A 27,062-nucleotide genomic window follows, 5' to 3' on the forward strand; every position below is an offset into this window, starting at 1 on the left:
ATATTTTCTAACCACAGTGACATGAAACTAAAAATCAACTACAGAAGGAAACAGGAAAAAGCACAAATGTGTGGAGATTAAACAACATGCATCTAAATAACCAATGGATCCAAGCGGAAATCAAAAACAATCTTGAGATAAATGAAAATGAAAACGCAACCTTACAAAATGTATGGGATGCAACAAAAGCAGCTATAAGAGGAAAGTTAATAGCTATACAGGTCTACCTCAAGAGGCGGGAAAAATCCAAGCAAACAATCTAAATTTAACTTAAAGGAACTAGAAAAAGAGGAACAAACAAAACCCAAAGTAGGCAGAAAGAAGGAAATAATAAAGATCAGAGTGAAAATAAATGAAATTGAAAATAGAAAAACAATAGAAAAGATTATTGAAACTAAGAGATAGTTCATTGAGAGAATAAATAAAATTGACAAGCCTCTAGTAAGACTCATCAAGCAGAAAAGAGAGAGAACACAAATAAATAAAATCAGAAATAAAAGAGGAGAGACTACAACCGACACCACAGAAATACAAAGGATCATTAAAGAATGCTGTGTACAATCACATGCCAACAAATTCAACAAACTAGAAGAAACGGATAAATTTCTAGAAACATATAACCTTCCAAGACTAAATCAGGAACAAAGAATCTGAACAGATCAATTACAATCAAAAATCTCCCAACAGGGGCCGGCCCCGGTGGCTCAGGCGGTTGGAGCTCCATGCTCCTAACTCCAAAGGCTGCCGGTTGGATTCCCACATGGGCCAGTGGGCTCTCAAGCACAAGGTTGCCAGTTCAATTCCTCGAGTCCCCCAAGGGATGGTGGGCAGCGCCCCCTGCAACTAAGATTGAACACGGCACCTTGAGCTGAGCTGCCGCTGAGCTCCCGATTGGCTCAGTTGGTTGGAGCGTATCCTCTCAACCACAAGGTTGCCGGTTCAACTCCTGCCAGGGATGGTGGGCTGCGCCCCCTGCAACTAGCAACGGCAACTGGACCTGGAGCTGAGCTACGCCCTCCACAACTAAGACTGAAAGGACAACAACTTGACTTGGAAAAAAGTCCTGGAAGTACAAAATGTTCCCCAATAAAGTCCTGTTCCCCTTACCCAGTTAAAAAAAAAAAAATCTCCCAACAAACAATAGCCCAGGACCTGCAGACTTCACAGGTGATTTCTGTCAAACATTTAAAGAAGAATTATAACCTATTCTTCTCAAACTAGTCCAAAAAAATTACTTATCACAATGTCATTGGCTATATTCCCCTTCACTTTTATCACCCATCATCCACCCCCTCCCTTCTGGTAAAGACCACCAGTTTGGGGTGAAACTCTGGTGGCCTGCGGGACTCAGCCCTCACTGAGCGGCCACACGGAACCCTCTGGCCCAGGTGGAAGAGTATCACCTCTCTTTTGCATAAAAGTGACAAAGCCGCATAGGCCTGTGAAAACACAAGCCAGTGTACCCTGGTTTTGAGTAGCGTGTCCCCAAAGACAAAACTTGGTTTGAGAAGTTGGCCTTAACAACCTAGTACAGGTTTCTGCTCAGTCTCCTGCACGACAATCACACACAGCCAGCCGATGACATTCATAACTTTCCGGACACCCTGACGCACACACACTCCCTGGACTGCTGCCTTCGGATGAACCCACTCTGGGGTTCATCCTCCAGGACCAGATGTGAGGACCCTGCTGCCTGGGCCTTTGCCCCACAAGCAAGCGCAGCCCCCCTGCCTGCCTGCTTCGTACCCAGAACCTCAGTGCCTTGCAGGGAGGCGGCCCACACCATTGCACAGTGGCAGGGACGAGCTTATGGGGCAGTCCCTCAGCACAGCCCTAGAAGCTCTATTATTGCCCCACTTCACAGATGAGGAAACGGAGGCACAGAGGGCAATGATAAGAGGTCCAGGGTGGCCTGAACAAATGACCACAAACAGGCTTAAAACAATAGGAATTTTTCTCTCCCAGGTCTGGAGGCCAGAAGTCCAAGATCAAGGTGTCACAAACTCACTCTCTCTGCCCCTTCCAGCAGCTGGTGCTTCAGGCATCCCTGGGCTTATAGGAACATCACCTCATCTCTGCCGTCTCCCCATGTCTGTGTGTCAAAGCTCCCCTTCCTTTGTCCATGAAGATCCCTGTCATTGGATTCAGGGCCCACCTAATCCAGCATTGGTTAATCTAGAGATCCTTAACTGCTGACATCTGCAGAGACCCCATTTCCACATATGGTACGACCACAATCTGAGATTCCAAGTGGGTGTGAATTTCGGGGAGAGATGACATTGACAACTTGCCCAAGGTCACCCAGCTGCTAAGAGGCACAAATGAGGTCTGACCCTGTCCACGCTCTAACTCCTCCACAGCCAGTCTCACAGGGGGCGTCAAAATCAGGGCACAGCCACTCTAGTGTGGGCATGGGCCGGCCCACAGCACAGTCCCCTCAGCACACCTACCTCCTCCACCGTCCAAGTCCCACCTCAGAGGCAGGAAGGCCAGGGGCTCACCTTCCCAGGCTGCCTGGAGCAGGGTGTGGCAGCAGGACACACCCAGCCAGGAGGGGTAAGGAGAAATTTGCTTCAGGCTCCTAGGAGAGTGTCTGTCTTCCAAAGAGAAGAGACAGCCATGACGACCTGTGCCAGGCAGGAAGGCCCCGAAACCCCTGCCCCACAAAGTGCATGCAGCTTTCCCTAGCTATTCCACCAAATGCTAATCCAGGTTCTGCCATGAACGGATTCTGCAGAAGGAATTTAGGTCCCAGGTCAGCTGACTCTTAGCTAATCGAAAGGGAGATGATTCTGGATGGGCCTGACCTAAGCTGGTGAACCCTGGAAGGGAAGAGTTCTTCCTGGCCTAAGATTCGAAGCATGAAAGTGATTGGACATGAGGGGGATTCTCCATGACTGGCCTGAAGATGGGAGACCCACATGGCAAAGGGCTGAGAGCGGCCCCCAGCTGCCAGCCAGCCAGAAAACAGCCTTAGATTTGGAACCACAGGAAAGGAATTCTGCCAACAAGTTGGATGGGCTTAGAAGAGGAACCCCAGAGAACTCAGCCAGTGGCATGTGGATTCTAGCATTTGAGACCCTGAGCAAAGAACCCAGCCACAACCATACCTGGACTTCTGACCTACAGAATTGTGAGCCAATCAGCAGGCATTGTTTTAAGCCACCGAGTACATAATAATTTGTTGCACAGCAATAAAAAACAAAACCAAAAAATTAAAAAATAAACACCCCTTTCACGTTCTTCCTGTCTTGAATGTGATGGCTGGAGCTGTGAAAGCCATCTTGTGATCATGAGGCAATAAGCATTAGGGAAAAAAAGGTAACATGTTCAGAATGGGAGAATTAGAAAAAGAGGCCCTGTGATGCTCCTGTTGGCAGAGGAGCCACTAGGGTCTACGTCTCCATCCCACTGGAACCAAGCTGGCCTTACACCTGGCTTTGTGCCACAGGACACAGAGACAGTAACATTCTGGAACAGCTGAAAACAGACATTAACCAGCCCTGTAGCTTCTACAATTCCCTCAGGGGAACCTAGCCACCATGTGAAGGAGCCCAGGCTGTCCACATGGACAAAGAGGCCTGTGGGTGAGATGTCATAAGGGGTCCCAGACATAGGAGTGAGCCCAGCCAACATCACAAAACAGAGAGCCCTGTCACCCCAGCCAGCCCTACCCACGGGAACCATCCTAATGGGACATCAGACACACAAATAAGGCCAGGCTGGCTCCTCCGGTCCCAGTCGAAACATTGTGAGCAGAACTGAATGACGCCCACCAAGCCCGGACCCACGGAATCATGACAGGAACCAATTGTTCTTTTGGGTTTCTATATTTTGGGGATATTTGTTACTCAGCACTAAAAAACTGACTGAACAAGCCCTGATGAGGCTACTGAGTGCTTTCCCCTGCCCTTGCCCACACTGAAACGCTTCCTCTGGGCCTGTTCCTGGGGTGGTCAATCATCTGTTTTGTCAACTGACCTGTGACGTCTAGGTGGAAGGAGACCTTCTGGCCCCCGGCCTCGCAGCTGTACTCCCCGCTGTCCGCTTTCCCCGCCTGCTGCAGCACCAGACGCCGGGTGCAGCCCTTGGCCTCCACGCGCACTTTTGAGCTCCCACTCAGCTTCTTGCCATCCTTGTACCACGTCACGTCCGTCTGGGCCTGAGCCACCTCACAGCTCAGCGTGGCACTGGCGCCCGCCGCGGCCTGCACCTCACTGCATGCCTGCTGCTCCTTGGCAAACACCACCGTGGGCTCTGGGGACAGGCAGGGACGCACAATCAGAGGCCCCACAGAGGTAAGCCCTGGAGCCATGAGAGAAGATCAGGTCCCAGGGAGCCATAGGTCCCCCATGGGGTCTTTCTGTAGTCAAGTGCTGCAGCACAGCTCTCCCTGGCATGAGGGAGGGGCCTGACCTGTGACTAGGGACAAAGGGAAGGAGTAGGGGGGTGGCAGAGACCCTCCTGGGGGCCAGGATAGGGCAGAGCAGGACTCAGAAAATGCATCAAGAGGCCCCAACGGCTTCTAGAAAGAGCCAGGACCTCAGATTCACCAAGATCTAAATCTGTCCTGCTGAGGACACTTCCAGCAACTTTTGGGCCCTCTTGGCCTCATTTCGTCTTTAAAAGGAGAACAAAGACTTTGAATTTCTTTCTCATCTTGCATTCTTCATCCATCTCAATGTTAGTTTTGTGGGTAATTTCTTTTCATAAATCGAAGCAACTGCCCCACCCCAAGCATTTGCTGAAGAAATGGTGGGCCAGGCAGCTCTGCCTTGCAAGTGCCAGATGCAACTGAACCTGCTTCCCACCCACCAAGCCCAGGAGGTGCGTGCCTACCACAGACTCGCAGCTGGAAATCCACAGAATGCTCGCCCACACGGCATGAGTAGGTGCCCTCGTCCTGCCTGGTGACTGAGGTGGCCACAAGCCGGTGCCGCGTGCCCATATCCTCCTGCGAGAAGTGTGAGCAGGAGCGGCTGAGCTCTGCACCGTCCTTGAACCAGCGCACATGCATGTGGGCCTCTGCAGTCTCGCACTCAAAGTGGACCGGGCCCCCGGCCACTGCGTCCACACAGCCGCCTGCCGAGTCCTTGTGCAGAAAAGGTGTGAGCCCTGCAAAGGCAGCAAGGGTCAGGGAGCTAGAAGAGCCCAATGAGCACACCCATGCACTAGTGGACAGAGGCGCTCAGGGCCTCTGGGCCCACACTGGACCCTGGCCCAGTCCAGACTAGGGACCCGTTCAGACAGGGCTGGCTTCTGACTTCCAAACACCCAAAGCCAACTCATAGGACCACCTCTTGGGGTCCCGCCCCTACTAGGCGGAGCACCCCCAATACACTCCCCACAGGTTATGCTGAGCCCCACCTGCCCCCACTGTCCCCATGGGTCACCTGAACCTACCCCTCCCCCACCCCTGACGGGTCACCTGAGCCACAGTTCCCACAGGGTCACCTGAGCCTGTACTGCACCCTAATCCCCCACACAGAGAACATCAGCTCCTGTTGCCCAGACCCCCTAGAGCCTGTCCAAAGATGAATACAGAACGCAGGGCTGTGGCTGTGGCAATGGCCAGGAGGATATGGACACACACACACACCTTGCACCGACAACTGGTAGGCGATGCGGTCCCCACGGCTGACGCATTCATACAGGCCAGCATCATCTCGCACCACGTCCCGCACCAGCAGTGCCTGCTGCCCTGCCGAAGCCTGCACCTCGTACTTGGGGCCTGGGGGTAGTGCTCGGCCATCCTTGAGCCACGTCACAGCAGCAGCCTGGTCTGACAACTCAGCCAGGAGCTGTGCTTCCTCGTGCAGCCGGGCCAGCACCTCCTGCACTGCTGCTGGATGCTTGCTGGTCAGCCCTGGGGCCGCTGGAGGCCCCAACAGGTGGAGAGAGAAAGCACGGATGGAGGGGGACATGAATGGGGGGGTTGTGGACAGAAGGAAAGGAGGATGTGGACACAGAGTAGACAGAAAGAGAAGGGGACAGATGGTGGAGGGGACAGAGGCGAAGCGTATAGAGTGAACGGAGGAGAAAAAGGACAGAGGGGGAGGGGGCAGAAGAGAGTGGTTAGAGAGAAGTGGACAGAGAGTGAGAGCCGGATATGGGGTGGGGGAAGACACAGAGGCAAGGAAGCAAGAGACAGGACAAGGCGTGGAGCAAGAGAAGGAATCAGAGAAGAGGGAGGGAGAGGTAGAAAAGGGGTGGGACAGATGGAGACATGAGGTCCTGCGTCACTGGGACAGGACTCACACACCGTGGCGGGGGCTACCTGCCAGGCTGGGCAAGCGTCTCGCACACCCCACCCCACCGTGGGGCCCCACTCATCCAGGCCACACACCCAGCAGCCCGCCTGTGTTCTCCAGGAGCCCTACGGTCTGGGGAGCACCATCCTGCCCCCAGCCCAGAGGACACAGGACTCAGAGAGGCCCAGGGGCCATGGGCCAGGGCGCCCCTACCTCGGACCTCCATGCGGATGCTGCTCTCAATGCCATTGGCCACGAACTTGAGCTCAGCACCGTGCAGGCTGGCGGGCACCGAGCGGATGGTGACAGTGTGCCGGGTGCCATCACAGCGCATCACGTGCACACTGCTGGCCTTCAAAGCCTGCCCATCCAGGAACCACTCGCCCGCCGAGGCCGAAGTCAGGTCCACAGAGAAGGTCACCTCACCGCCCTCCACCGCCTCCACTGCTTTCAGAGGCGTCTTCACAGCCAGCTGGGGGACTGCAGGGGAGGGGCTTCAGGAAGGAGCAGGGCCCGCCCTCCCCTCCTCCTCCTCCTCCCCCAGAGCCTGGGCTCAATTTCCCCCTCCTCCAGGAAGCCCATGAGACAGGTGCACAGCAACCACAAGAGAACACAGGGCTCAGGACTGAGTGGGGACAAATTAGAGCCACCCAAGATCCCCTCTAGATCCCAGAAACCTGGGGGTGGGGGGAGATTGTGCAGCCTGGTCCCCTGGCGCTGGTGAACACAGATAGGTTCCTGGGGGCTCAAGTCCTATCTCAGGGTCCCTTCCCCTTCCTACAGAGGAGGCTCCAACAGCATCAGGACCCCCCAATAAAGAGGCTCCATGAGTCACTGTGGCCTTGCTGAGGCTGGGCTACGCTCTAGGTGTGGGTAACTCAGCAGTGGGTGCCTCACAGGCCATTACCTGGAAGCCATCGGGCACAGGACCTTCCACACTTACCCAGGTGAACGGTCCCCGGAAACTCAAGGTAGTGGCTCTGGCCAAAGCTGTTCACAGCTGAGACCCGGAACTGGAAGTCCGCCTCCTCGGTCACGCCAGCCACAGTCAGCTCTGGTGTGGCCACCCAGTCGGCCTCGTGGCACCGGCTCCAGGTGTAGGTGCCCAGTCGCTTCTTCTCTACCAGGTAACCATCAATGGCAACAGGGTGGTCCCCGTGGGTTGGAGGGGACCAGCCGAGGGTCACAGAGCTCTCCGTCTTGGCCTTCACCACAAGGGCCTCAGGGGCATGCAGGGGTGGCTTCCTGGGGGCTGGGCAGAGCACAGGACCATGTCACTGGGGGCCCCCTTCCTGAGCCCCAGGTCCAGAACTGCTCTGGAGGAGGGGATCACAGAATCCCCAGCCCTGCTGGGGGGCACTGCTCTGATGGTCTGAGATGAGGGAGCGGAGGGGGATGTGGGGAGACCAGCCTGAGGGGAGGCTGTGGTCCTATGACCCCTGGCCCCACCCTGTGGCCATTTCTCTAGTTATGGCAGAAGGGGTGCCCTGGCTTCAGTAGCCACACTTGGCTCAGGGCCACCTTGATCTGTCTATGCTGTCCATGTGGCCTGGGGACAGACACCTTCCAGTTCTCTGCCTTGACTCCATCCCCACACTGGGATTTTGGCCTGGTCACTGGCTGAGGCAGGTCACAGTGAACCTCCCAAGATTGCTGAGACCCCTGTGAAGGCGCACATCCCTGTCATCCAGCCAGGGGCTGGCCCTTTAGGGTGGGCAAGGTAGGGAACCGCCACCCAATCTACAGTGTAGACACCAAAGGCCATAGAAAGAAGACAAGCTCACGAGATGTTCTCCCCACCTCGCACTACACACACACACACACACACACACACACAGTACTTCTAGAACAATGTGCATCTTCTATTAATAATTTGGTTGGTGAGGTGGGGGGCCACCAAGACTCCCACTTTGCCAATGCTTGTGGTGACCACAGTGAGGGAGGGCTGCAAACAATTCGGGGTCTGAGGGACCCAGAGCTGCAGCCTGGGCAGCTGGCCCCCACACCCTCCCTGCAGCTGCTGAGCACAGGAGGACCCAGTGCAGACTGTCCCACAGCCAGGGGCACTCCCCAGGCCCTTACCTGACACACAGAACTGGGTGGACGTCCTGCAGTCCCCAGCCACGAAGGCCACCTCACCCACGTCCTCTAGGCTGCACTGGGAGATGGTCAGCGTGTGGCACGTGCCTTCGGTGGTGATGGCCATGCGGCCACTGGCCACCACCTCCTCTTGGTTCCACAGCCAGCGCACCTGGTCCGCCGGCCTGGCCAGCTCTACACAGAACATGGCAGTGTCTCCCACTCGCACAGCCGTCTTCCTCGGTAGCTTTCGGGTGAGGTTGCCTGGGGTGGGCAGAGCCAGGACTGGTCAAACCCTGCCCACTCCCACCAACCCCCAGTCTGGTGGGTCCCAGCCCCTCCCTCCGCCTGCCTGTCTCATGTTCCCTGCCCACCCACCTCGCACTGAGAGCTCAGCCACCGTGCGGCTGCCCTCGGCCGTCTCGCAGATGTACACGGCGTCGTCGTCAGCCGAGGCGTTGCGCACGGTCAGCCTGCGCTCTGTGCCTGCCTCCTCGATGGCGTACTTGGCGCTGGCCCACAGCCGCGTTTCTTCCTTGTACCACGCAGCCTCCGTGGCTGGCAGCGGTACCTCGCACCGGAACGTGGCCGACCCTTTCTCCTGCACCTCCAGGTCCTGCAGCCGCGTCTTGAAGGGCACCGTAGGCTCTGCAGGGGAAGGGCGAATGAGTGAGGCCGGGAAGCTGGTGGTGAAACCCGAGTGTGATGGGCAGGGCAGAGGGGCGAGTGAGTGTGGCGGCGGGGCTGGGCGTAGGGGGTGAGTGTGGTGGGTCAGGAAGAGGGCTGGGCAGGGGCAGTGGGGTGGATTAGGGGCGGGGCAAGGCAGGAAAGGGTTGAGTAGGGGCAGCGGGCCTGGGCAGGAGTTGGAGGAGCCGCAAGTCAGGGTGCGTAGGAGGACTGAGGAGGGAAGGGAAAGAGGGCAGAGGAGAGGAGAGAGAACTTAAAGGAAAGAGCCCTTTCCCCCCAAATATAAGAAGTCTGGAAGAGAAAAGAAGAAATGAAGCACGTGAAGCCTCACCCCCCTGAGCAGGCTGTGCGGCTGGTTCTGGGAGGGCTAGGTCAGGTGGGCTCCCTCCCACGCACGGTGAGGCAGCAGGGCCAGGACCTGCCTGCTAAATCGCTAAACTCCCTGAGTGCTGGCTGCAGGCCAGGCCCTGCCGCCTCAGGCATCTTCCCCAAACAGCTTCTGAAAGGATTCCCCAGGGAGAAGCATCCCCCCCCCCCCAACCCCGCAAGAACGCAGACATGAGGCAGACAAGCGAGGGTTGAGACGTCTTGTCTGAGATCCTACAGCAGGTGAGATGTGTAAGAAGGTGGAGGCGGGACTCCCAGCACGTCGAGAGGCCAGTGTTAGGAGTGAAGAATAAACGGGCCTCCCAACAAAACTCGGTGGTGTTTTCCACACTTGCACCCAGTGCCCCGGGGAACCTCAGACCTGGACAGGAGCCTGCGAACTGGCCTAGACGGCAGCTCCTGGCCCTGAGGTCTCCGAGGACTTAAGGTTTTGTCCCCGTTCCTGCCTTCCTTCCCTCTTAGCCAGGGAGACCTTAGCATCGGGAAAGAGGGAGGGCCTGCCTGGGTCATCCTCACCATGACCAGGCAGGCTCAGCCACAGGGCTGCCCGACCATCTCCCAGGGGGAGGGAGTGCTGGTGACAAAGCGCATTCTTCTTTACTCGTGTGACTCACAAAGAGGGGACAGGCTGAGGGTCATCTCGTGTCGCCAGCATTTTGCGGGCCAGGAAAGTTGAGAGCCGCGAGGACTTTCAACTCCGCATCCGCTAAGGGACAGACAGGACACGAGCGCGGGGAGGAGCCTGGCCTGCGCTCACCCAAACTGACTGCGGCAGAGGTGCGCCGGGTGCCCCAGCTCACCTCGAACGACGACCAGCACAGAGCTGTAGGTCTGGCCCACGAGGTTGGACGCCGTGCAGGTGTAGAGGCCGCGGTCCGACTGCTTGCAGAAGAGGATCTTGAGCACAAAGTTCTCCTGTGCGTCCTCGTACACCACATGTCGCCGGCCCTCGGCCACCAGCTGCCCATCCTTCTTCCACACGGTCTCGGGCTTAGGCTCACCAGTCACGTAACAGCTGAGGCGCGCGTGCTTGCCTTCAGTCACCGTGCAGGTGCGCGTGCCGGCCCCGGGCGGCGAAGCCGGAGCGCCCTCCACCCGCATGGCCTCGCGCCGCCGCTGCAGGTGCGCCAAGAGCGCGGCGGTGGAGGCTCCAGGCGGGCCTGCTGCATCCACGTCTGCGTCCACCGTCAGCGCGGCGGCAGCGCTGGCGGTGCCCAGCGGGTTCTCGGCACGCACAGTGTACGTTCCTCCGTCGTGCGGCCGAGCGGCCTGGATGCGCAGCGCGCTCGCCTCGCCACTGGCTTCCACGCTCACTCGCGGGGCGTCGGGAGCGCCCAGGCGCCGCCCGTCCTTGGCCCAGCTCACGGCCATAGGCGGCGAGCCGCGCACGCGGCAGCGGAAGGTGGCCTCGGCGCCCTCGCGCACGCGGATGGACGTGGGTCTCAGCAAGAAGTGCGGCGCCTGCTCCGCGCAAGCGGCCTCGGCGTTCACCTGCAGGCCCACGGCCGCGAATGCCTCGCCGATGGCGTTTCGCGCGCGGCACACATACTGCCCGCTGTCGCCGAGCGCCAGATCCAGGATGGTAAGGCGGTACAAGTCTCCGTCCTGAGCCAGGCGGAAGCGAGCGCCCGCCTCTACCAGCTGCCGGTCCTTCTCCCAGCTCACCTGCGGCGTGGGGTTGCCCACGATCTGGCAGCTCAGCGTGGCATCCTTGCCCACCGACACCACAAAAGCCTTAGGTCGAGTGAGGAAGCGGGGCGCACCGCTGAACGAAGAATGATCCATGCTGGGGGTGAGGGTGGCGGGAAGGACCTGCGACCTGGGTGGGAAAGGTCATGGTGGGGATGAGCCTCTGGCATGCTCTGAGCCCGCCACCTTTGCCCCACCAATCCACCTCTCCCTTCCAGTGCTACCTGGAAAACCCAGCTTCACCCAGGTGGACGCCTGCGCATGACCCCCCCACCCCAGTCTCATCTCTCCACTCCCAGACAACTTTCCAGAAGGCACGGTGGTCCAGAAGTGCAGATTTGCCCCTTCTTGGGCATTTGAAGTCTGGCTGTACCCTCAAACTGGCTGTCCTGACAGGCGAAAATCTCCTTCCTCTCCCCACAGCTTCAGTCCCCCTGCCGGGACTCAAGTCCAGCTGAGCACCTGTCCCAGAATACCCCACCAGCAGCCAGGCTGCCCTCCTCCCTGTGCAGCATCGCACAGTGGAGCCAGCATCTTCCCCCCACCAGCCATGTTGTACCTGGCTAAGCAGACCTGTCATGTCCCTTGTGGGCCACTCCAACTGTCCTAAGTGTCCTGTCACCTCCCCACACACCTCTGCCTCCTGGAGCCAGAAACTATAATCTGCCTATGTCTCCTCCACTCAAACAGGGGGCAGCTCTCTGTACCCCTGGCCATGGGAGGCCCACGGTGGGTGCTCACTGTGGACCTGTCCCTTCTAGCTGTAGTACACCAGAAGTCACAGAGCCCTCTGCCTGGCATTCCCCTTTCACCTCCCCTGCCCATTCTTCCCCCAGGTGACTCCCCCACAAGCCTTTGGGCCCAGGGGCACCTCAGGCCCCCTTGCCCAGTGGCGCCCACAACAGGGAACCCTGTACACAAGCCTGTCCCACCTGCAGTTGTCCTGGGCCAGGGCACATCTCACCTCTTCTGTGGTCCCCCAACTCCCTCAACCTCTGGGGGGGTTGTGCTTGTCAGTGAGCAGGGGAGGGATGGAAACCTTGCAGCTGGGCAGGTTCCTCCTAACAACACAGGGCCCCAGGCCAACCAGGCTTCCCAGCCTCTCCCTTCCGAGCTTGCACAGTCAGCAGTGTGCCTGCAGAGGACAGCAGAGAATCCCCCGGGGAAGAGCCGGGGTCCTCCAGGCTAACAATCAGGCCAGCTAGCTGGACCCAACCTGGGGGGCTGCAGGTGGCCTGGTCACTCTAGCTCCAACGGGGCATCCTGCTTGGATAGGGCTGGCACCATCAGTGATTAAGGCTGCAGGTGACTCTGGCCTCTGACCATCTGGGGTGGCCCATGCCTGGACCCAGCACAGGTGGGAGAGGTGAGACTGGGCCCAGCCTGCATAGGGCTTCTATGAGAAGAGCGAGCACAGTGGGCTCGGGCTGGCCCCAAGGGCCTTAACTCCCTCCACCCAGGGGTTGGGCCTCTGGCCTCCAGGCATAGGTTGCCCACCATCGGAGGAGCAGCAGCGGATGTCCTCTGGTGGTCCTCTGCTGTGATTCAGGACCTAATCCCTATTAATCCCCCTCAAGGAGGCTGAGCCCGGACCAGCCTGCTGACTCATTGTGCAGTCAGCACCTCTGTCCCCCGCGGGCCAACGGCCCCCCCACAAGGCTGGGCAGGCCTGAGAGGATCTGGGCAGGCCACCACCCGAGCCCCGCCTCCATAGACGCCCCCCTGGGCCTTGGCATCCCTCTGACACCAGGTTTCTGGGGACCCTGATCCTAGAGCTCTTCCCAGTGCACCCCACAATCATGTAGTTAGTGTGTGAGTTACCCAAAGCAGGACACAGCATTGTCCCTGTCCCTGCCACACCCAGAACAAGTGCCCAAGAAGCAGTTCCAAGCTCATGAGTGAGCATGTTCAGGGGTACACCGCCACAGCATGGCCCTCCAGGGGACAGAAGGACAGGGACAGGGAGGGAGCTCCCATCTCTGCTAGTGCTTAGGGAAGCCTGTCCCTGCCTTTGGCAGGTGTGCAGGCCACCCACTGACCTGACAAGGGTGGGCAGAGACCCCAAGATCTTCTAAGGCCACTAGGGACTGGAACTGTGGCAATGCCCTGCTCCCTATCCAGCCTGCACTCCCTACCCTCCGTGCGGCTGACCCCCTGGGGTCCAGGGAGGCTCCCCAAGATGTGGCAGCCTCAGAGCCGCACAGCAGCCCCACCATGCAGGCGGCCCCTGGTCAGCAGGGCCAGGTGCCCTGAGCACATCCCCAAGGACTCTGAGCCGCCCTCATTCAGGCTGAGGAGGGGAGGGGACCACAAAAGGCCACCTCTGGGCACAGGGACACCTGCAGCAGCCTCTTCCCCTTGCCACATTGGCAGAAACAAGCCTCAGGAGGGGTCCCAGCCAGGACCTCAGCCCCAGCCGCCCGGAAGCCCCACCCCCTCAGACACTCGCCTGGGAAGGTGGCTTCCTGTGGACCCTTCAGAGGCACCCCGCTTCTCCCCCATGGGCACCGGCAGGAACCTCACACCAGGGCTGAGACCGCTCCATCTGGGGTCATTTCCACCCCGTCCCCCCCACACCCCACACTGTCCACTTGCTTTTCCAGTATTGGCCACTCTTAGGTCTGCGTGGCCCTGAATCGTTTTCCAGATGAGCCAGGGTTCCAGCCTGACAGCAGAATTCTGCCCCCTCCCATTGCCCCCATGCCCTTCCAGAAAAGACTCCAAGGGCAGCTCCTGGATCTTCGCCCCCCCAGACCCCTGGGCCCCGCTTCCCACACTCCACGGGAAATTCTTTCCTGGAGTCAGGTGTCACTGCCCCTCTGTCTGTCCCCTCCACTGAGCCAACAGGCTCAAAATAGCCCCAGCTGTCAGCGGACATCCATCTCAGCAGAGCTGGGGGCAGGGCTGGCCAGACCCCCAGGCCATCCTGGAGCAAGGGGTAGGGGGCATATGGCCCCAGCCTCCCACCCAGGCTGCTCCCTCTGGACATAAAGGCTCAGCTCAGGTCACCTATGGGGCAAGGGCTGCAATCCAGGACCCCAACCAGGGAGTAGCACAGCCTGGCTAGAACCCCACCCCAGGCCCCTCTGTCCCCTCAGAGCTGTGACCTTCAGCCAAGCCACCCTGGGAGAGGGGGAGCACATGGGATAGCCCCTACCCCTGCCCACTCTGCCTCCTCACCTGTCTCTACCGGGGAACTCCAGGTGGTGCCCAGGCCAGGGGCTCAGACAGTGGGGCAGGGGCCACTGGGTCTCACCTCCCTCTGAGGGCCCAGGACCGACACAGCTCCTGCCAGCAGCCCACACTCTGGCCAGTCCTCAGACTGGGCAGGGATAGAGGACGGGCAAACACTGTCAGCTGGAGAAGGCTGGGCCCGCCCCCACCCTGCCCCCACTGCCGGCCAGGCGGTCCAGCCCAGCTCCAAAATAGCCTGGCTGTCACTGCCCTGATTGGGTTTCACCCCGCCACCCCCATCCCAGGGAGGCAAAGGGCAGAGGCTCAGGGTGGCTGGGGGAAAGAGACCCATCTTCCAGTGATAAGGCGGGTGAGCGAGGACCCCAGTTGGTCGGGACCCCTCTTCAGACCAGCGTCTTGGAATGCAGGCTGCGAAGGAGCCCAGGAGAATAGGGACCACCTCTAGGGGACTCAAGACCCCATCTCCAGGGCACCTAGGACCACCCGCAGGGGACCTGGGACCAACCCCGGGGGAAATGTGACCACCCAGAAGGGACCCAGTACCATCCATAGGGAACAACTGGCTAAGAGACTAGTCACATTAGGTGACTCTGGTCTGTGCTCAGAACCTTAGTTTCCCCACTGGTGCAGAGGGCACAGAGAGGGTGAGGGGCTGGCAGGACCCGGCTGGGTGCCTGCCAAGGACATGCACCTTGGTTCTGACTCAGGGGAGGGGGTGTGGTGGGGGTCAGCCCATGGACACCCCTGCAGGAAAGGCTCTGGGGTCAGGTGGGTACAGGGATTGCCTCAGGGTCCTGCCCTGGCTCTGCCCTCAGATGGGGTCCCCTGCAGGAAGGGCCTCCTCTTTTTGACCTGGGCCCCTGGGGATAGGGGGCTGGCCCCTTACCAGGAGACCTCCAGGAATCCAACTGGGCAGGTCCTCTCTAGCTCCCAGTTAGGCCCAAGCCTACAAGTCCCCCTGGGCAACCAGGTACCCTAACCACCCTTGTCCCTGGGCCAGGGCCATGGGGAAAGGGAGGGGGCAGACCTCCTGGGGCCACTGTATTACCTGCCCCCGTTCTTCTTGCCTACTCCCCAGGGCAGGCCCCCTGCACCCGGCCTGATCCAGGGCCTCTCCTTGGTCCCCTGGGGGTTTGTCCCAAAGTCTTGGACATCTCAGGCCGCCATAACGAATACCAAAGACTGGGGACTTTAACAGCATTTATTGATCACAGTTCCTGAGGCTGCAAGTCCAAGATGAAGGTGCTAGCAGATGGGTGTTTGCTAAGGGACGCTTCTTAGGTCACATGCGGGTTAGGACTTCAAATGTGAATTTGAGGGGAGACATTTGGTCCTTAGCACACAGTGAGGAAGGAGAATCCCAGAAGGGGCACAGTCAACATAGCACGGCCCTGGGGACCCACACCAGATGCACTGGGCGGTGGTGTAAGGCCCAAAGTAGACATCCATGCTGGCCAGCTCTCCTGGAAGAAGTGAGGCCCGGAGGAAGTGCACGTGTGCTCTTGATCATTTTTACAAAGAAAAAATGTCCTCCTCCCTGTCCTGTGTCCTCCACAGTCGCCCCCCTCCCCGTCCTGTGTCCTCCACAGTCACCCTCTTTTTCTGCTCTGTTTCATTTGTCCCCACAATTCAAGTGGAGGACAGGCCTGTGTCTTCAGTCCCAGGAGATGGGAGCTCCAGACCTCTTCCTCTTTAAGAAACACCCAACTCCTTTGCATGGGGATGGATCCCAGGGCCCAGTGCATCTCTTGCCATTTACAGGGTGTCTACTCTCCTCGGTATTCCTGTTCTTGCAGGGTGTACTGCACACACCGTCCGACATGGTGTATCAACAATCCATGTGCCTGCTGCAACCAAGGAAACCGTGATGTAGGAGTGGATTCCCATCGCCCACCGGGTCCCCTGAGGCTTTAAGTGTCTGTCTGGGGAGACCCCTGCTTGGAGAGTGCCCGGGCCGTGACTCATTCTCCATCACTGTGGCCCTCGGACCGTCACTCCCATCCTCAGGGAAGTGGATGCAAAACCAGTGGGTCCCCAGGGTGTCCCTCATGTCACCTTACAAGCCCTCGTAAAGATGCAGTTATATATTCAGCGGAGAGGGTTTAGTTCCCTTGTAAGCTTTAAAGGGAAGATGTTTATGATGCTTGACTCACTTGTGAATAATGCAGGTGAAGCCAGCACACGACCTGTATGGAAAACCAAGATGTGTAACACTTTCCAGGGCTTCACGTCAAGATCTTCCTGGATTCCCCCCGCCCCCACCATGGTGTTTTCTCCTTTTACAGCAGCGCGACCTTAGGTGCACAGGGGCTGGAGTAATTTGCTCAAATTTGCATATCGACAGTGCTCCACCGGGCTTCTCCTGTGTATATACATGACAGACCGTGACTAGGGAGATGGGATGACACGTCCAATCGTCACAGCATTCGTGACACCCTGAAACAAAAGGGGAGCATTAGTGGGAAAACCGATGAAATCCAAATACAGTCTGGAGCTTAGTAATGAAAAAAAAAAAGTATCAGAGGTTAGAAACTCTGGGGATGCAAAAAGGCAAATAATTTGAAGACACTGACCACATGAGAATCCTGCTCCTACGAGGACAGAAGGGTTTTCTTTTTCAGTTACAGTTGACATTCAATTTTATGTTAGTTTCAGGTGTCCAGCACAGTGGTTAGACATTTATATAATTTATGAGGTGATCCCCTCGATTAGTCTAGTACCCACCTGGCACTATACATAGTTATTACCATATTATTGATTATATTCCCTGAGCTTTACTTTATATCCCATTGACTATTTTGTAACTTCCAATTTATATTTCTTAATCCTTTCACATTTTTCACCCAGCACCCCAACCCCCCTCCCATCTGGCAACCATCAGTTCTCTGTATTATGAATCTGTTACTGTTGTGTTTGTTCGTTTATAAGGTATTGAAATCATATGGCATTTGTCTTTCTCTGTGTGACTTATTTCACTTAGAATACTACCGTTTGAGTTCTGAAACGTTCGAAAATAGCCGACAGATAGGCCTCAGGATCTTGCACTCAGCGGAAGCTGCGTGATATGTTCGACTTCCGAGGCGTGTTTGAAAACGGAAGCATTTACTTCCAGGTTTACAGCATTTGTAAACTGAAATGTTCGTCAACGGAGATGTTCAAAAACTGAGGTATTACTGTAGTGTAAGAAGGATAGGTGGTAATTCTTCCTTGAATGTTTGGTAAAATTCATCAGGTCCAGAACTTTTGTTTGTTGGTAGTTTTTTGATTACTGATTTGATTTCGTTAGTAGTAGTCAGTCTGTTCAGATTTCCTGTTTCTTCTTGATTCATTCTTGCAAAACTGTATGTTTCTAGGAATTTATCCATTTATTCTAGATTGTCCAATTTGTTGGCATACTGTTCAAAGTATTTTCTTATAATCCTTTGTATTTCTGTGGTGTCAGTTGTCACTTCTCATTCATTTCTGGTTTAATTTATTTGGGTCTTCTCTCTTTTTTTCTTGATGGGTCTGGGTAAAGATTTATCAATTTTATTTATATTTTTAACTCTTTAACTACATTAATTGATTTCAAGATTTTTTCCCAAATGCGTCAAAAATCCATAAAAAATAAAAAGTTGATATTTTGACTCTTTTATGCATGTAATAACATTTTGAGCTGCTTTGTACATAAATGACATTATTTTTATTTTATACCTTTGATATATGGTAATAAATTTATCATTATATTGAATTTGTGCAAAAAAGTACTCAAAACATACTAAGTGTTATCAATTAAATAGTGCAAGCCACAGGAAAACATATTCGAATGTCACAGCAAAAGCGTTAAAGAACCAGCTCTTAGTTTCATTGATCTTTTCTACTGCTTTTTAGTCTCTATTTCATTTATTTCTGATCTGATCTTTATCATTTCCTTCCTTTTACACTTTGGGCTTTGTTTACTGTGCTTTTTTCTAGTTTCTTTAAGTGTAAGTAAGGTTAGATGATTTGAAAATTTTCTTGTTTCTAGAGGTAGATCTGTATCGCTATGAATTTCCCTCTTAAAATTGCTTTGACTGTGTTCGTAGATTTTTGGAATGTTGTTTTCGTTTTCATTTATCTCAAGTATCTTTTGATTTTTTTCTTTGATCTCATTGTTAACCCATTCATTTTTTTTTTTTTTTTTTTTTAGTAGCATGTTATTTAGCCTCCATGTGTTTGTGTTTTTTTCTGGGTTTTTTTCTTGCAATTGATTTCTAGTTTCACACCATTGTGGTCAGAGAAGACACTTGATAATATGCTTGATAGATTTCAATCTTCTTAAATTTACTGAGACTTGATTGTGGAGAGTGCCCAACAGGTGGTCTATCTTGGGAAATGTCCCAGGTGTACCTGAAAAGAATGTATATTCTGCTGCTATGGGGTGAAAAGCTCTAAAAGTATCAATTAAATCCATCTGTTCTGGTGTGTCATTTAAGGCCGCTGCTTCCATATTTATTTTCTGTCTGTTAAAATCTGTCCATTGGTTTCAGTGGGTGTTGAAGTCCGCTGCTATAACTGTATTACTGTTGATCTCTTTCTTTATGCCCATCAATATTTGTTTTATATAATTAGGTACTCCTATGTTGGGTGCATAAATGTTTATAAGGATTGATCCCTTTAAAATTATGAAATGTCCTTGTCTCTTATTATAGACTTTGTTTTAAAGTCTATTTTGTCTGATATAATTATTGCTACCCCAACTTTTTTTTAATTTCAATTTGTAAGAAATAAGTTTTCCATACCTTTACATTTAGTCTGTGTGTGTCTCTTGATCTGTAATTGGACTCTTGTAGGAAACATATGTATCGGTCTTGTTTTCTTATTCATTCAACATTTAGTTCATTTACATTTAAAGCGATTATTGATAGATACATAGTTATTGCCACTTTATTATTCATATTTATGTTCTTCTTCTTCTCTTTCTCCTTCTCCTTCTTCTTCTCCCTTTAACATTTGTTGTACTACTGGTTTGGTGGTGATGAACTCCTTTGGCTTTTTCTTGTCTGGGAAGCTCCTTATCTGTCCTTTGATTCTAAATGATAGCTTTGCTGGGTAGAGTAGTCTTGGTTGTAGGTCCTTACTTTTCATCATTTTAAATATTTCGTGCCAATTCCTTCTGGCCTGCAGTTTTTGTTGAGAAATCAACTGACAATCTTGTGGGAGCTCCCTTATGTTACTAGTTGCCTTTCTTTTGCTACTTTTAGAATTCTCTCTTTGTCTTTTATCTTTGCCATTTTAATTATATTGTGTATTGGGGTGGGCCTGTTTGGGTTCATCTTGTTTGGGCATACTGTTGTTTTTGAAGGAGAAACTTTAGAGAGAAACTAAATGCCCTCTGATATTAAAATGGATGAAGAAATGATTGCGTTAGTGAGTGTGACACACCGGTTTAAAAATGAACTGAACTGTAGAGTTAACGGAAGACTTCAGTTAACTCTAAAAACCATGTCAGTAAATAAATGTCAGGCAATCAAATGAAAAAGGAAGTACCCATTCCCCCACACCTTGTCAGTTCCTATGCTCCCACTGTTTCCCTTTGGCCAGGAGAGACTAATCCCACAACTGGGAGCTGAGTGTGAGTAGAGAAGGGGTGGTGGGGGACTCAGAGGGGAGTAGAATGTGCCAGAAAGACAAGGGAAAAAGGGCCTGCCCAGCATGACAGCCTGGGTTAGGAGGCAGGGCTGCAGAGAACCCTCAGGTCCTGGCGTCCAGCCCCAGGGCTTTTGGGGCTCAGCAGTGAGGATACCAGAAACAGCTCCAGGACATCCTCAACGTGGCAAAAGTGGAAGGTTGCCCTCTGCTAGGTGGTTAGGGCCCAGGAGGAAGGGAGAGACCGAGGGATACCCTGGGCTAACGGCTGACTGCCATGTATACAAGCAGGAGAAGCTGCCAGCCTGGCTTGTCCTCACTCACCAGGCTAAGTGGGGGGCAATGGGAAGGGGAGCTGGCTCTGGGGGTACTGGGCTGTACAGGCCTCTGCGAGAAGGATCCATGGGTTCCTCCTGGGTGCAGGTCCCTGGGGTACCCAGAGAGCTGACGCCTTGAGGAATGAGGCCAGGGTCCCAGGGCACACACTTCCAGAGGAGGGGGACCCAAGAGGGAGGTTTACCAGCACCCTGCTTGTCTACCTGTCTGCATAGTGGGCTGTCTCTCCTTTTGGGTCTGAGTGTGTGCCCCACATTGGGGCAGCGTGGACCTAGGGACAGTGTTCCTGGATGAGTGACGTCCATCTCCAGGTGGAGCTCTAGGTTCCCGCCAGGACTGCAGAAGCCCCAAGATAGGGGGCTGCCTTCTCCAGCGGTTGGTTTCACCCTGGCCCCACTACAGGGTGGCTGCAAAACCCAAGAGACATAACAAATGTTACTGGAAGGAAGTTGTTGCAAAATTGCACCGTGTACCAGAAACAATGAGGTCCCAGCTTGGTTCAAGAGAACACCACACAGGACACTGCAGTTATCAGATTATGAAGCACCGATTTCCTCCCAACAGACACGAAGGCTGTCTCGGTAGTGGCTTTCCTCCCAGATGTCAGGAGAAAGAACGGCAGAGAAAAAAAAACGGCTGTGCTGCGATGTCAGTTAGAGAGACAGTCTACATGGCTAAGACCGGCTCTTAGTGGAGAACCCTCACATATCACTGGGGGATAGATGCCTACCCAGGGCCCGAGGGAGCTTGCAGCCCACCACTGCCCACGTTCCAAGGTCAGAAGCCACAGGGGACTGAGAAAAACATTCAGGAAACTCGTGGTGAACTGCTTGCTAACTGTGGTTATCGTTAGAAGTGGGGGATGTTTTAACTTGACAACCTCGTATTACTATTCGAATTTTGAACACCAAGCATATATTTCCTTGTCAGAAAAGAAGTGAAAGACAGAAATAAATTCCAGGAAATCCCAGTGGGGAAAACCTGGGGTTGCCTGCCCACCTCTCACTGGTGACCCCCCACAAAGGTGATCTAAGGGTGAAGCAGAGTGGACAGTCCACCAAGACCACCCAAGAGACGGAGGTCATCCGTCCTGGGGGTGGGACCATGTGGATTTAAATAAGGTTTCTGTAAAGTGCCACTGGTCTGAACACAAATATCTCCTTCAAAGTAAACTTTCTCCAGGAATGTTTCAGGAGCAAAATAAAATCTATTTGGGGTAAATAAAGTTGACTCCTACCACAGTAAAGTATTGACAACAGACACCATGGGCACCACCTGGGTACCACAGGAACTAAAGGAAATCGTTTCCCGTATATATTGAAAACAAGCTAATTCAGTTTTTCAATTATTCCCAGCTATTAATGTGTTGAATTGCACCATAGAGCTAATATCCTGTCCTCTTTCTCCCATCTGGTCCACTCCTCTCTTTAGGTCACACACATCACGCTGCTTCATAAAGTTCATTCAACAATAAAACACGTTGTGGAGCAAGTGTCTCTGATTCAAATCTTCTCATTCAAAGGGGTTGGGGATGAGGAAGAAGGGAAGGGATTAGACAGCATAAATTGGTAACTACAGTATTGGCATGGGGATATGAAAGACAGTTTGGGGAATATAATCAACAATGTTGTAAAGATTTTGTAGGGTGTCAGATGGTCACTTGTCTTATTAGAAAGACCACTTCATGGATGGTGTAGATGCCTGAGCGCTGCCCTGTACACCTGAAGCTGAAGCTGAATAATAATGAATGTCAACTATAATTTATATATATATATAGTCACAGGATATGGAGTATAGCACAGGGAATAGAGTCAATGGAATTGTAATCGATATATACGATGTCAGAAGGGCAATAGATTGGGGGTGGGGGATTATCACTGTGTGAGGGGTGAAATGTCTAACTATTGCATGGTTTTGTACACCTGTAACTAATTTTAAAAAATAAACAAGAAAAACAACAACAACAAAAAAAGATAGTTCGAAACTGCGTTGTTCTTTCTGTTTCCATTTCAAAGGATAGAGGCCCTTCGTTTTCATCTTTTCGTGCCTCTTTAAAAAAAATCATCCATTACAAATTTAGACCAATCAATGCCAGAAACGAGAAATCGAAAGAAAATGCTACTTTTTCAAAGAGAGTTGTACAGAGGGAATTGGCATATGACACACGGGCTCACGCTATCACTGTTAGAATTGTGTTACAGGTGTTTGTGACAGTGACAGCTCCCTGCCCATTGGACAAAACGGGGGCCACACTGTTCACACACTTAGCTATGCATCTGGGTACTTCCAGCTGAGCTTTAGAAGAAAAATAACATTATCTTTGCAGAGGTTATTCTGTGGTCAGAATTCTAAGAGGCTTTTATATGAAAGAAAACACAGGGGACAGATTCGGACAGACACCTGAGGGGCTAGGGACCCCAGTGCCACCTGGCTTTTGCCTCTGCTTGTCAGGGGCAGGCTGTGAACTCCCCTAGTAACTCCGGCTGTATACAGACTTAGCTGAGGCTTCGGCCTTTTAAAATCATCCTGACGAAATCATCCTGACAGCTTCTGAATGTGATCTTACAGGTTTATCTCTAGCATGTCACAGTGTGCAGGATAAGTATTGGCTTAATTTCAAAATCTTACCTGAGCCAAACACACAGAAATCAAACTCTCAGCCTCTGCCTGCTCCCAAGACAACCGAGGGGCCTGTGAGCCTGGGAGCGGGGAGGGGGACCTGCCTTCAGTCACACCCCCAAGGCCATCCCTCCCGCAGAGAGTCAGCCATGCTCCCTCCCATTCAAAACGAGGGGTGTGTGTCTGTAAGTTCGGGGTGAGCGATTTGGTGCCTTTCTTCATTGGCAACTCAGGCATGAACCAGACTCAGAGAACATTTATTCTAGAAGGATTCTGGGTGCAGACCTAATGGGCTGAGGATGGGGCTTGTGTTAGACTAAATGTTGATGGGTCATTTAGGGGCCACGCAGCACAACACTGGGAGCTAAGCCAGCTGTAGGCTGTGTCCCCACAAATTCACATGCTGAATCTTACCCCCCATTGGCATGGTATTAGGAGGTGGGCACTAAAGAGGTGGTCAGGTCACAAAGGTGGAGCCCCATGAATGAAGGATCTGTGCCCTTATAAATGAGACCCCACAGAAGCCCGTCACCCCTTCTACCACGTGAGGACACAGAGAGATGACAGGGTCCTCACTGGACACAGATCTGCCAGCGCCTTGGGACTTCATCCCCCAGGGCTGTGAGAAGCAAATGTTGTTGTGTACCAGCCTTCTAGCCTGTGGTGTTCTGTTACAGGCCAAGCTGACTCAGGTTCTGAAGCAGATGTTGGCAGGGCCACACCCGCATGCTCAACACTGTAACTTTTACATCCTCCTCAGGAAGCATTTCTTAAGTAAAAGGACTTTAAATGATTAACCAACCTTAACTCAGCCTAATCTTACAGAAAACTGAGTCGGACAGAACCAGGGCCCAGCTAGGCTCAGGGTCCGGCAAGGGGCAGCTGGGCCACGGACGCAGCTCTGGAGCTGTTATGAAAAGAACGATTTGTCTGGTCTCGGCCCCTAGTTCCTGGCACAAAGCTCCCAATCCCTGGCAATTTCCTGGGTGTTTAGAGCATCTGACACCGAGCTCCGAAATCTCTTGGAATTTCCTGAGTGAAAGCAGCACTTTTTATTCTAAGGACACTGGGTGGGCCTCTGGGTGAGCACTGGTCACAGGAAGACCAGCTTGGTCAGCAGCCTGGAAACTTCAGCCTCACCCCCACCTCCCAAGAGGGGCGGGGGCTGCGAATAGAGTTAATATGATCATGTCTACCTGAGGACGCTTCCATAAAATCCCAATAGTGGGGACCCGGGGGCTTCCGGGCTGGTGAATGCATCTAAATACCAGCAGGGTGACGCATTGCAACTCCACGGGCACCGAAACTTCTGTAATGGGGACTCTTCCAGACTTGCCCCACGTTCCTTTTCTTCTGGCTCTTCTCCTGCATCCTATATGAAGTCCTTTATTACACGACATCCAGTAAACGTGTGTCCCTGAGTTCTGTGAGCTGTTCTAGCAAACGATGGAACCTGAAGTGGGGGTTGTAGGACGCCGATTTGCAGTCAGTTCATCAGAAGTGTAGGTGGCCCTGGATTTTTTATTGGCATCTGAAGTGGGGACAGTCTTCTGGGAGTGAGCCCTTAACCCGTGGGGTCTGATGCTGTCTCCAGGGAGACAGTGTCAGAACTGAGTTGAATTGTTGGGCACCCTGCTGGTATCCGCCGAGAACCAGAGAACTGGCTGTGGCTGCTGGGAGATACCCGGGGCCCAGCTAACCCATCTATTCTAAAACTTTAAGGGGAATGTAATTGTAACAGAAAACTTTACTGAGGATACACTTGTGGAAAAAAAAAAAGAAAAGAACAAGAAACAAAGATGCACGAACTGATCCTGGTACCTGCACATCCACAGCCATCCCTTAGAGCCATTTGAAAATTAAGTCAGTATTTTAGTTTTGATTCTGTTAACATCCTGATAAAATGCTATCACATAATGGAGTGTTGTAAATGCTGAACATTTGAATTAAGTAGCTATTTTGCTTTACATCAGTCACCCTGGCCCTTGTGTCATTAGAAGAATTCTCCCTGTACACTTTGAAAGGCTTTTAACCATCACTTATTTTTATAAACGAGGCTGGGAGGGGTGCTGGCAGCCAGCTATGTTGAATGTTGCTCCATCGTTGTGACGAGGCTGGTGTTTCTCCAGAACCCACTACAGAGCACCGTGGGGCTTCAGAGAGAGTAGTTTCCCTATCTTCCTTCACTTCTCACCCCCGTCATTCACATCAATGCAAAACAACCCAAAACGAACCCAAGCAGGAGGGTTTTTAAGGCTCCTTCCAGATGACCAACCCCATCCAAGTCTGAGAACCATGAGCAGTCACCTTAATTTAGAAACAGAGACAAAGTTTCCACTTCCAAAATACAGCATCAGGCCTGCTGTGCAGACCTACTTGTAGCAAAACAGGTAAAACAGGTGAGAACTAATTAAAAAAAAAAAAAAGCATTTATAATCTCTAGAAATTGTCCTCAGTGCCTTTAGCAAATGAAGAGACATTGATTCAAGAAAATTTACTAAAACTTGGTGAGAACAGTGAGTCCAAGGAGCTTCAGCCACCCAGCACCCGCCCAGCTAGACAGCTCCCCTTGTTCAGGGTGGGCATGGCCAAGAAGATGGGGCTTCCTCCCCCATCCCAGTCAAGGAGTGTACAATCTCACCACAGGGCAGGCCACCATCATTTCTCAGCTCACAGTCCAAGAGGCTAGATTCCTGGTGACTGTGGCACAGGGTTTGGGGGTGGTCCTCCTCTGCCCAGTGCCTACCCCGTGGCAGGCTGAGAACACCAGGGTTGACTGCCTCCCACCCCAGCTCACTCACAGAACAGGGTGCCGTCTGGGGGAAAGGCATCTCAGTCAGGGCTGCAAACAGCTCCCCAAAGGAACTGCCCTTATTTGAAACAGCAAGAAGGTTCAGTCCTCAGGCTACTCCTCTTAGTTTTCAGCGTAACAGCTAAACCACAGTTGACAAATGAGAGCCAGGGAGAGTGACAGCTAACCTCCTGTGCTGGGAACAAGCCTCAGACTGTGTAGCATTTATGCCCCATGAGTAGTTGCGAACAGCAGACTGGCCCGCCCAGCAGCTGGGTGTGACAGACCGCTTAACGGAAGGATGGGGAAGGGAAACAGACGTTCAGAGAAGCCTCCTGCCATCCCTGTATCCCAGTGACCTTGCCCACGCTCCACTGTGCCCTCTGAGGAGTGACACCAAGGATGCACACTGCAGGGCAGAGAGACACACTGCCACAGTCTAGCCACATCCACGTCACCAAGCGCATTCGTAGGCAGACAGCTGCCAAACCAAGCCCAGGGAGGGAGGAGGGGAACAGTATCCACAGTTGCTACAACATGGTACCTAAAAGAGCCAGTTTTCAATTTTAAAACGTCATGAGACGTGCAAAAAAAAAAAGGCAAATGACCCAAACATAGGAAAAAAATGCAGGAAACACAAGCTGCCTGCAAAAGGGCCCAGATGTCAGACTTAGGGAGCACAGCTTCACAGCGGCTACTATAACTGTCCAGTGAATGTAAGGCAGCCCCGAGGAAGAAGTGACGGAGGTATCGTGATCACGTGCCACCAAATGGAGAATAGAGATAAAGAAGTGGGAATACGAAATGAAACATTCCCCAAGGGGACTCCACAATAGATGTCAACTGAGGGAAGGAAGAATCGGTAACTTAAAGATCGATTGGTAGAGACTATCCAACCCAAAGAACAGAGAGAAAAGGGATGGCGATGTACGCACGCACGACAAAACCGCTCGCTGCACCGCGCGCAAGAGAAGCCCGACATGATTGACAGCACATTCTCTTCTCAGCAGACAATGGGTTCCACAGGGCAACGGGGCAGGCAACCAAGTCGGACTCCTGCGTAAATCGTGCTCCGTCAAAATAGTGCATCAGCCAAAACAGAACCTTAAAATATGCTGAATCGGAACATTAAAATAAATGCAAAATGCTGGAAATTCTGTCACTATTATTCAGAGTAGTAACTATTATTAAACTTATTTCAATCATGGGTGATGCTCGTCTGTTTTTGTTTTGTTTTGTTTTGTTTTGTTTTCGGTGTGTGGGGGGGATGGACTATAATGCTATTGGTTAAATTCTAGAAATATTCTCATTAGTCCTTAAGGTTTTCTCACAGTGTTCTAGAAGGATTCAGTTGTAATGACTAATTCCAGTGAAAATTCAAAAATGACCCCAAATTTGATAGATTGTTTTAAGAAGCAACA

The 27,062-nt window shown here is 53.0% G+C and overlaps 2 protein-coding genes across 6 annotated transcripts in view; both read right to left on the reverse strand.

Annotated features, from left to right (window-relative positions):
• The window catches only part of OBSCN (obscurin, cytoskeletal calmodulin and titin-interacting RhoGEF), a 156,055-nt gene extending 139,581 nt beyond the window's left edge, over positions 1 to 16,474 (reverse strand). For 3 of the 4 annotated variants that reach the window (XM_033095762.1, XM_033095760.1, XM_033095759.1), the window contains exons 1-9: positions 16,442 to 16,474; positions 10,205 to 11,223; positions 8,709 to 8,978; positions 8,334 to 8,594; positions 7,195 to 7,503; positions 6,465 to 6,731; positions 5,600 to 5,875; positions 4,840 to 5,115; positions 3,982 to 4,257 (exon numbers count right to left, since the gene is read on the reverse strand). In XM_033095762.1, coding sequence (XP_032951653.1) covers positions 3,982 to 4,257; positions 4,840 to 5,115; positions 5,600 to 5,875; positions 6,465 to 6,731; positions 7,195 to 7,503; positions 8,334 to 8,594; positions 8,709 to 8,978; positions 10,205 to 11,189 — 2,920 coding nt within the window. In that variant the 5' untranslated portion in view covers positions 11,190 to 11,223; positions 16,442 to 16,474. Of the gene's footprint in view, positions 1 to 3,981; positions 4,258 to 4,839; positions 5,116 to 5,599; positions 5,876 to 6,464; positions 6,732 to 7,194; positions 7,504 to 8,333; positions 8,595 to 8,708; positions 8,979 to 10,204; positions 11,224 to 14,273; positions 14,401 to 16,441 lie in introns of those variants that run through there. The other variant, XM_033095761.1, reaches the window with a different exon arrangement.
• The window catches only part of IBA57 (iron-sulfur cluster assembly factor IBA57), a 40,894-nt gene continuing 29,303 nt past the window's right edge, over positions 15,472 to 27,062 (reverse strand). For both annotated transcript variants that reach the window (XM_033095804.1, XM_033095803.1), the window contains exon 4: positions 15,472 to 16,724. The gene's annotated coding sequence lies outside the window, so the exon portion shown is untranslated. The remainder of the gene's footprint in view (positions 16,725 to 27,062) is intronic.

The sequence above is a fragment of the Rhinolophus ferrumequinum genome, chromosome 24 (assembly GCF_004115265.2).
Source record: "Rhinolophus ferrumequinum isolate MPI-CBG mRhiFer1 chromosome 24, mRhiFer1_v1.p, whole genome shotgun sequence".
Classification (NCBI taxonomy): Eukaryota; Metazoa; Chordata; class Mammalia; order Chiroptera; family Rhinolophidae; genus Rhinolophus; species Rhinolophus ferrumequinum.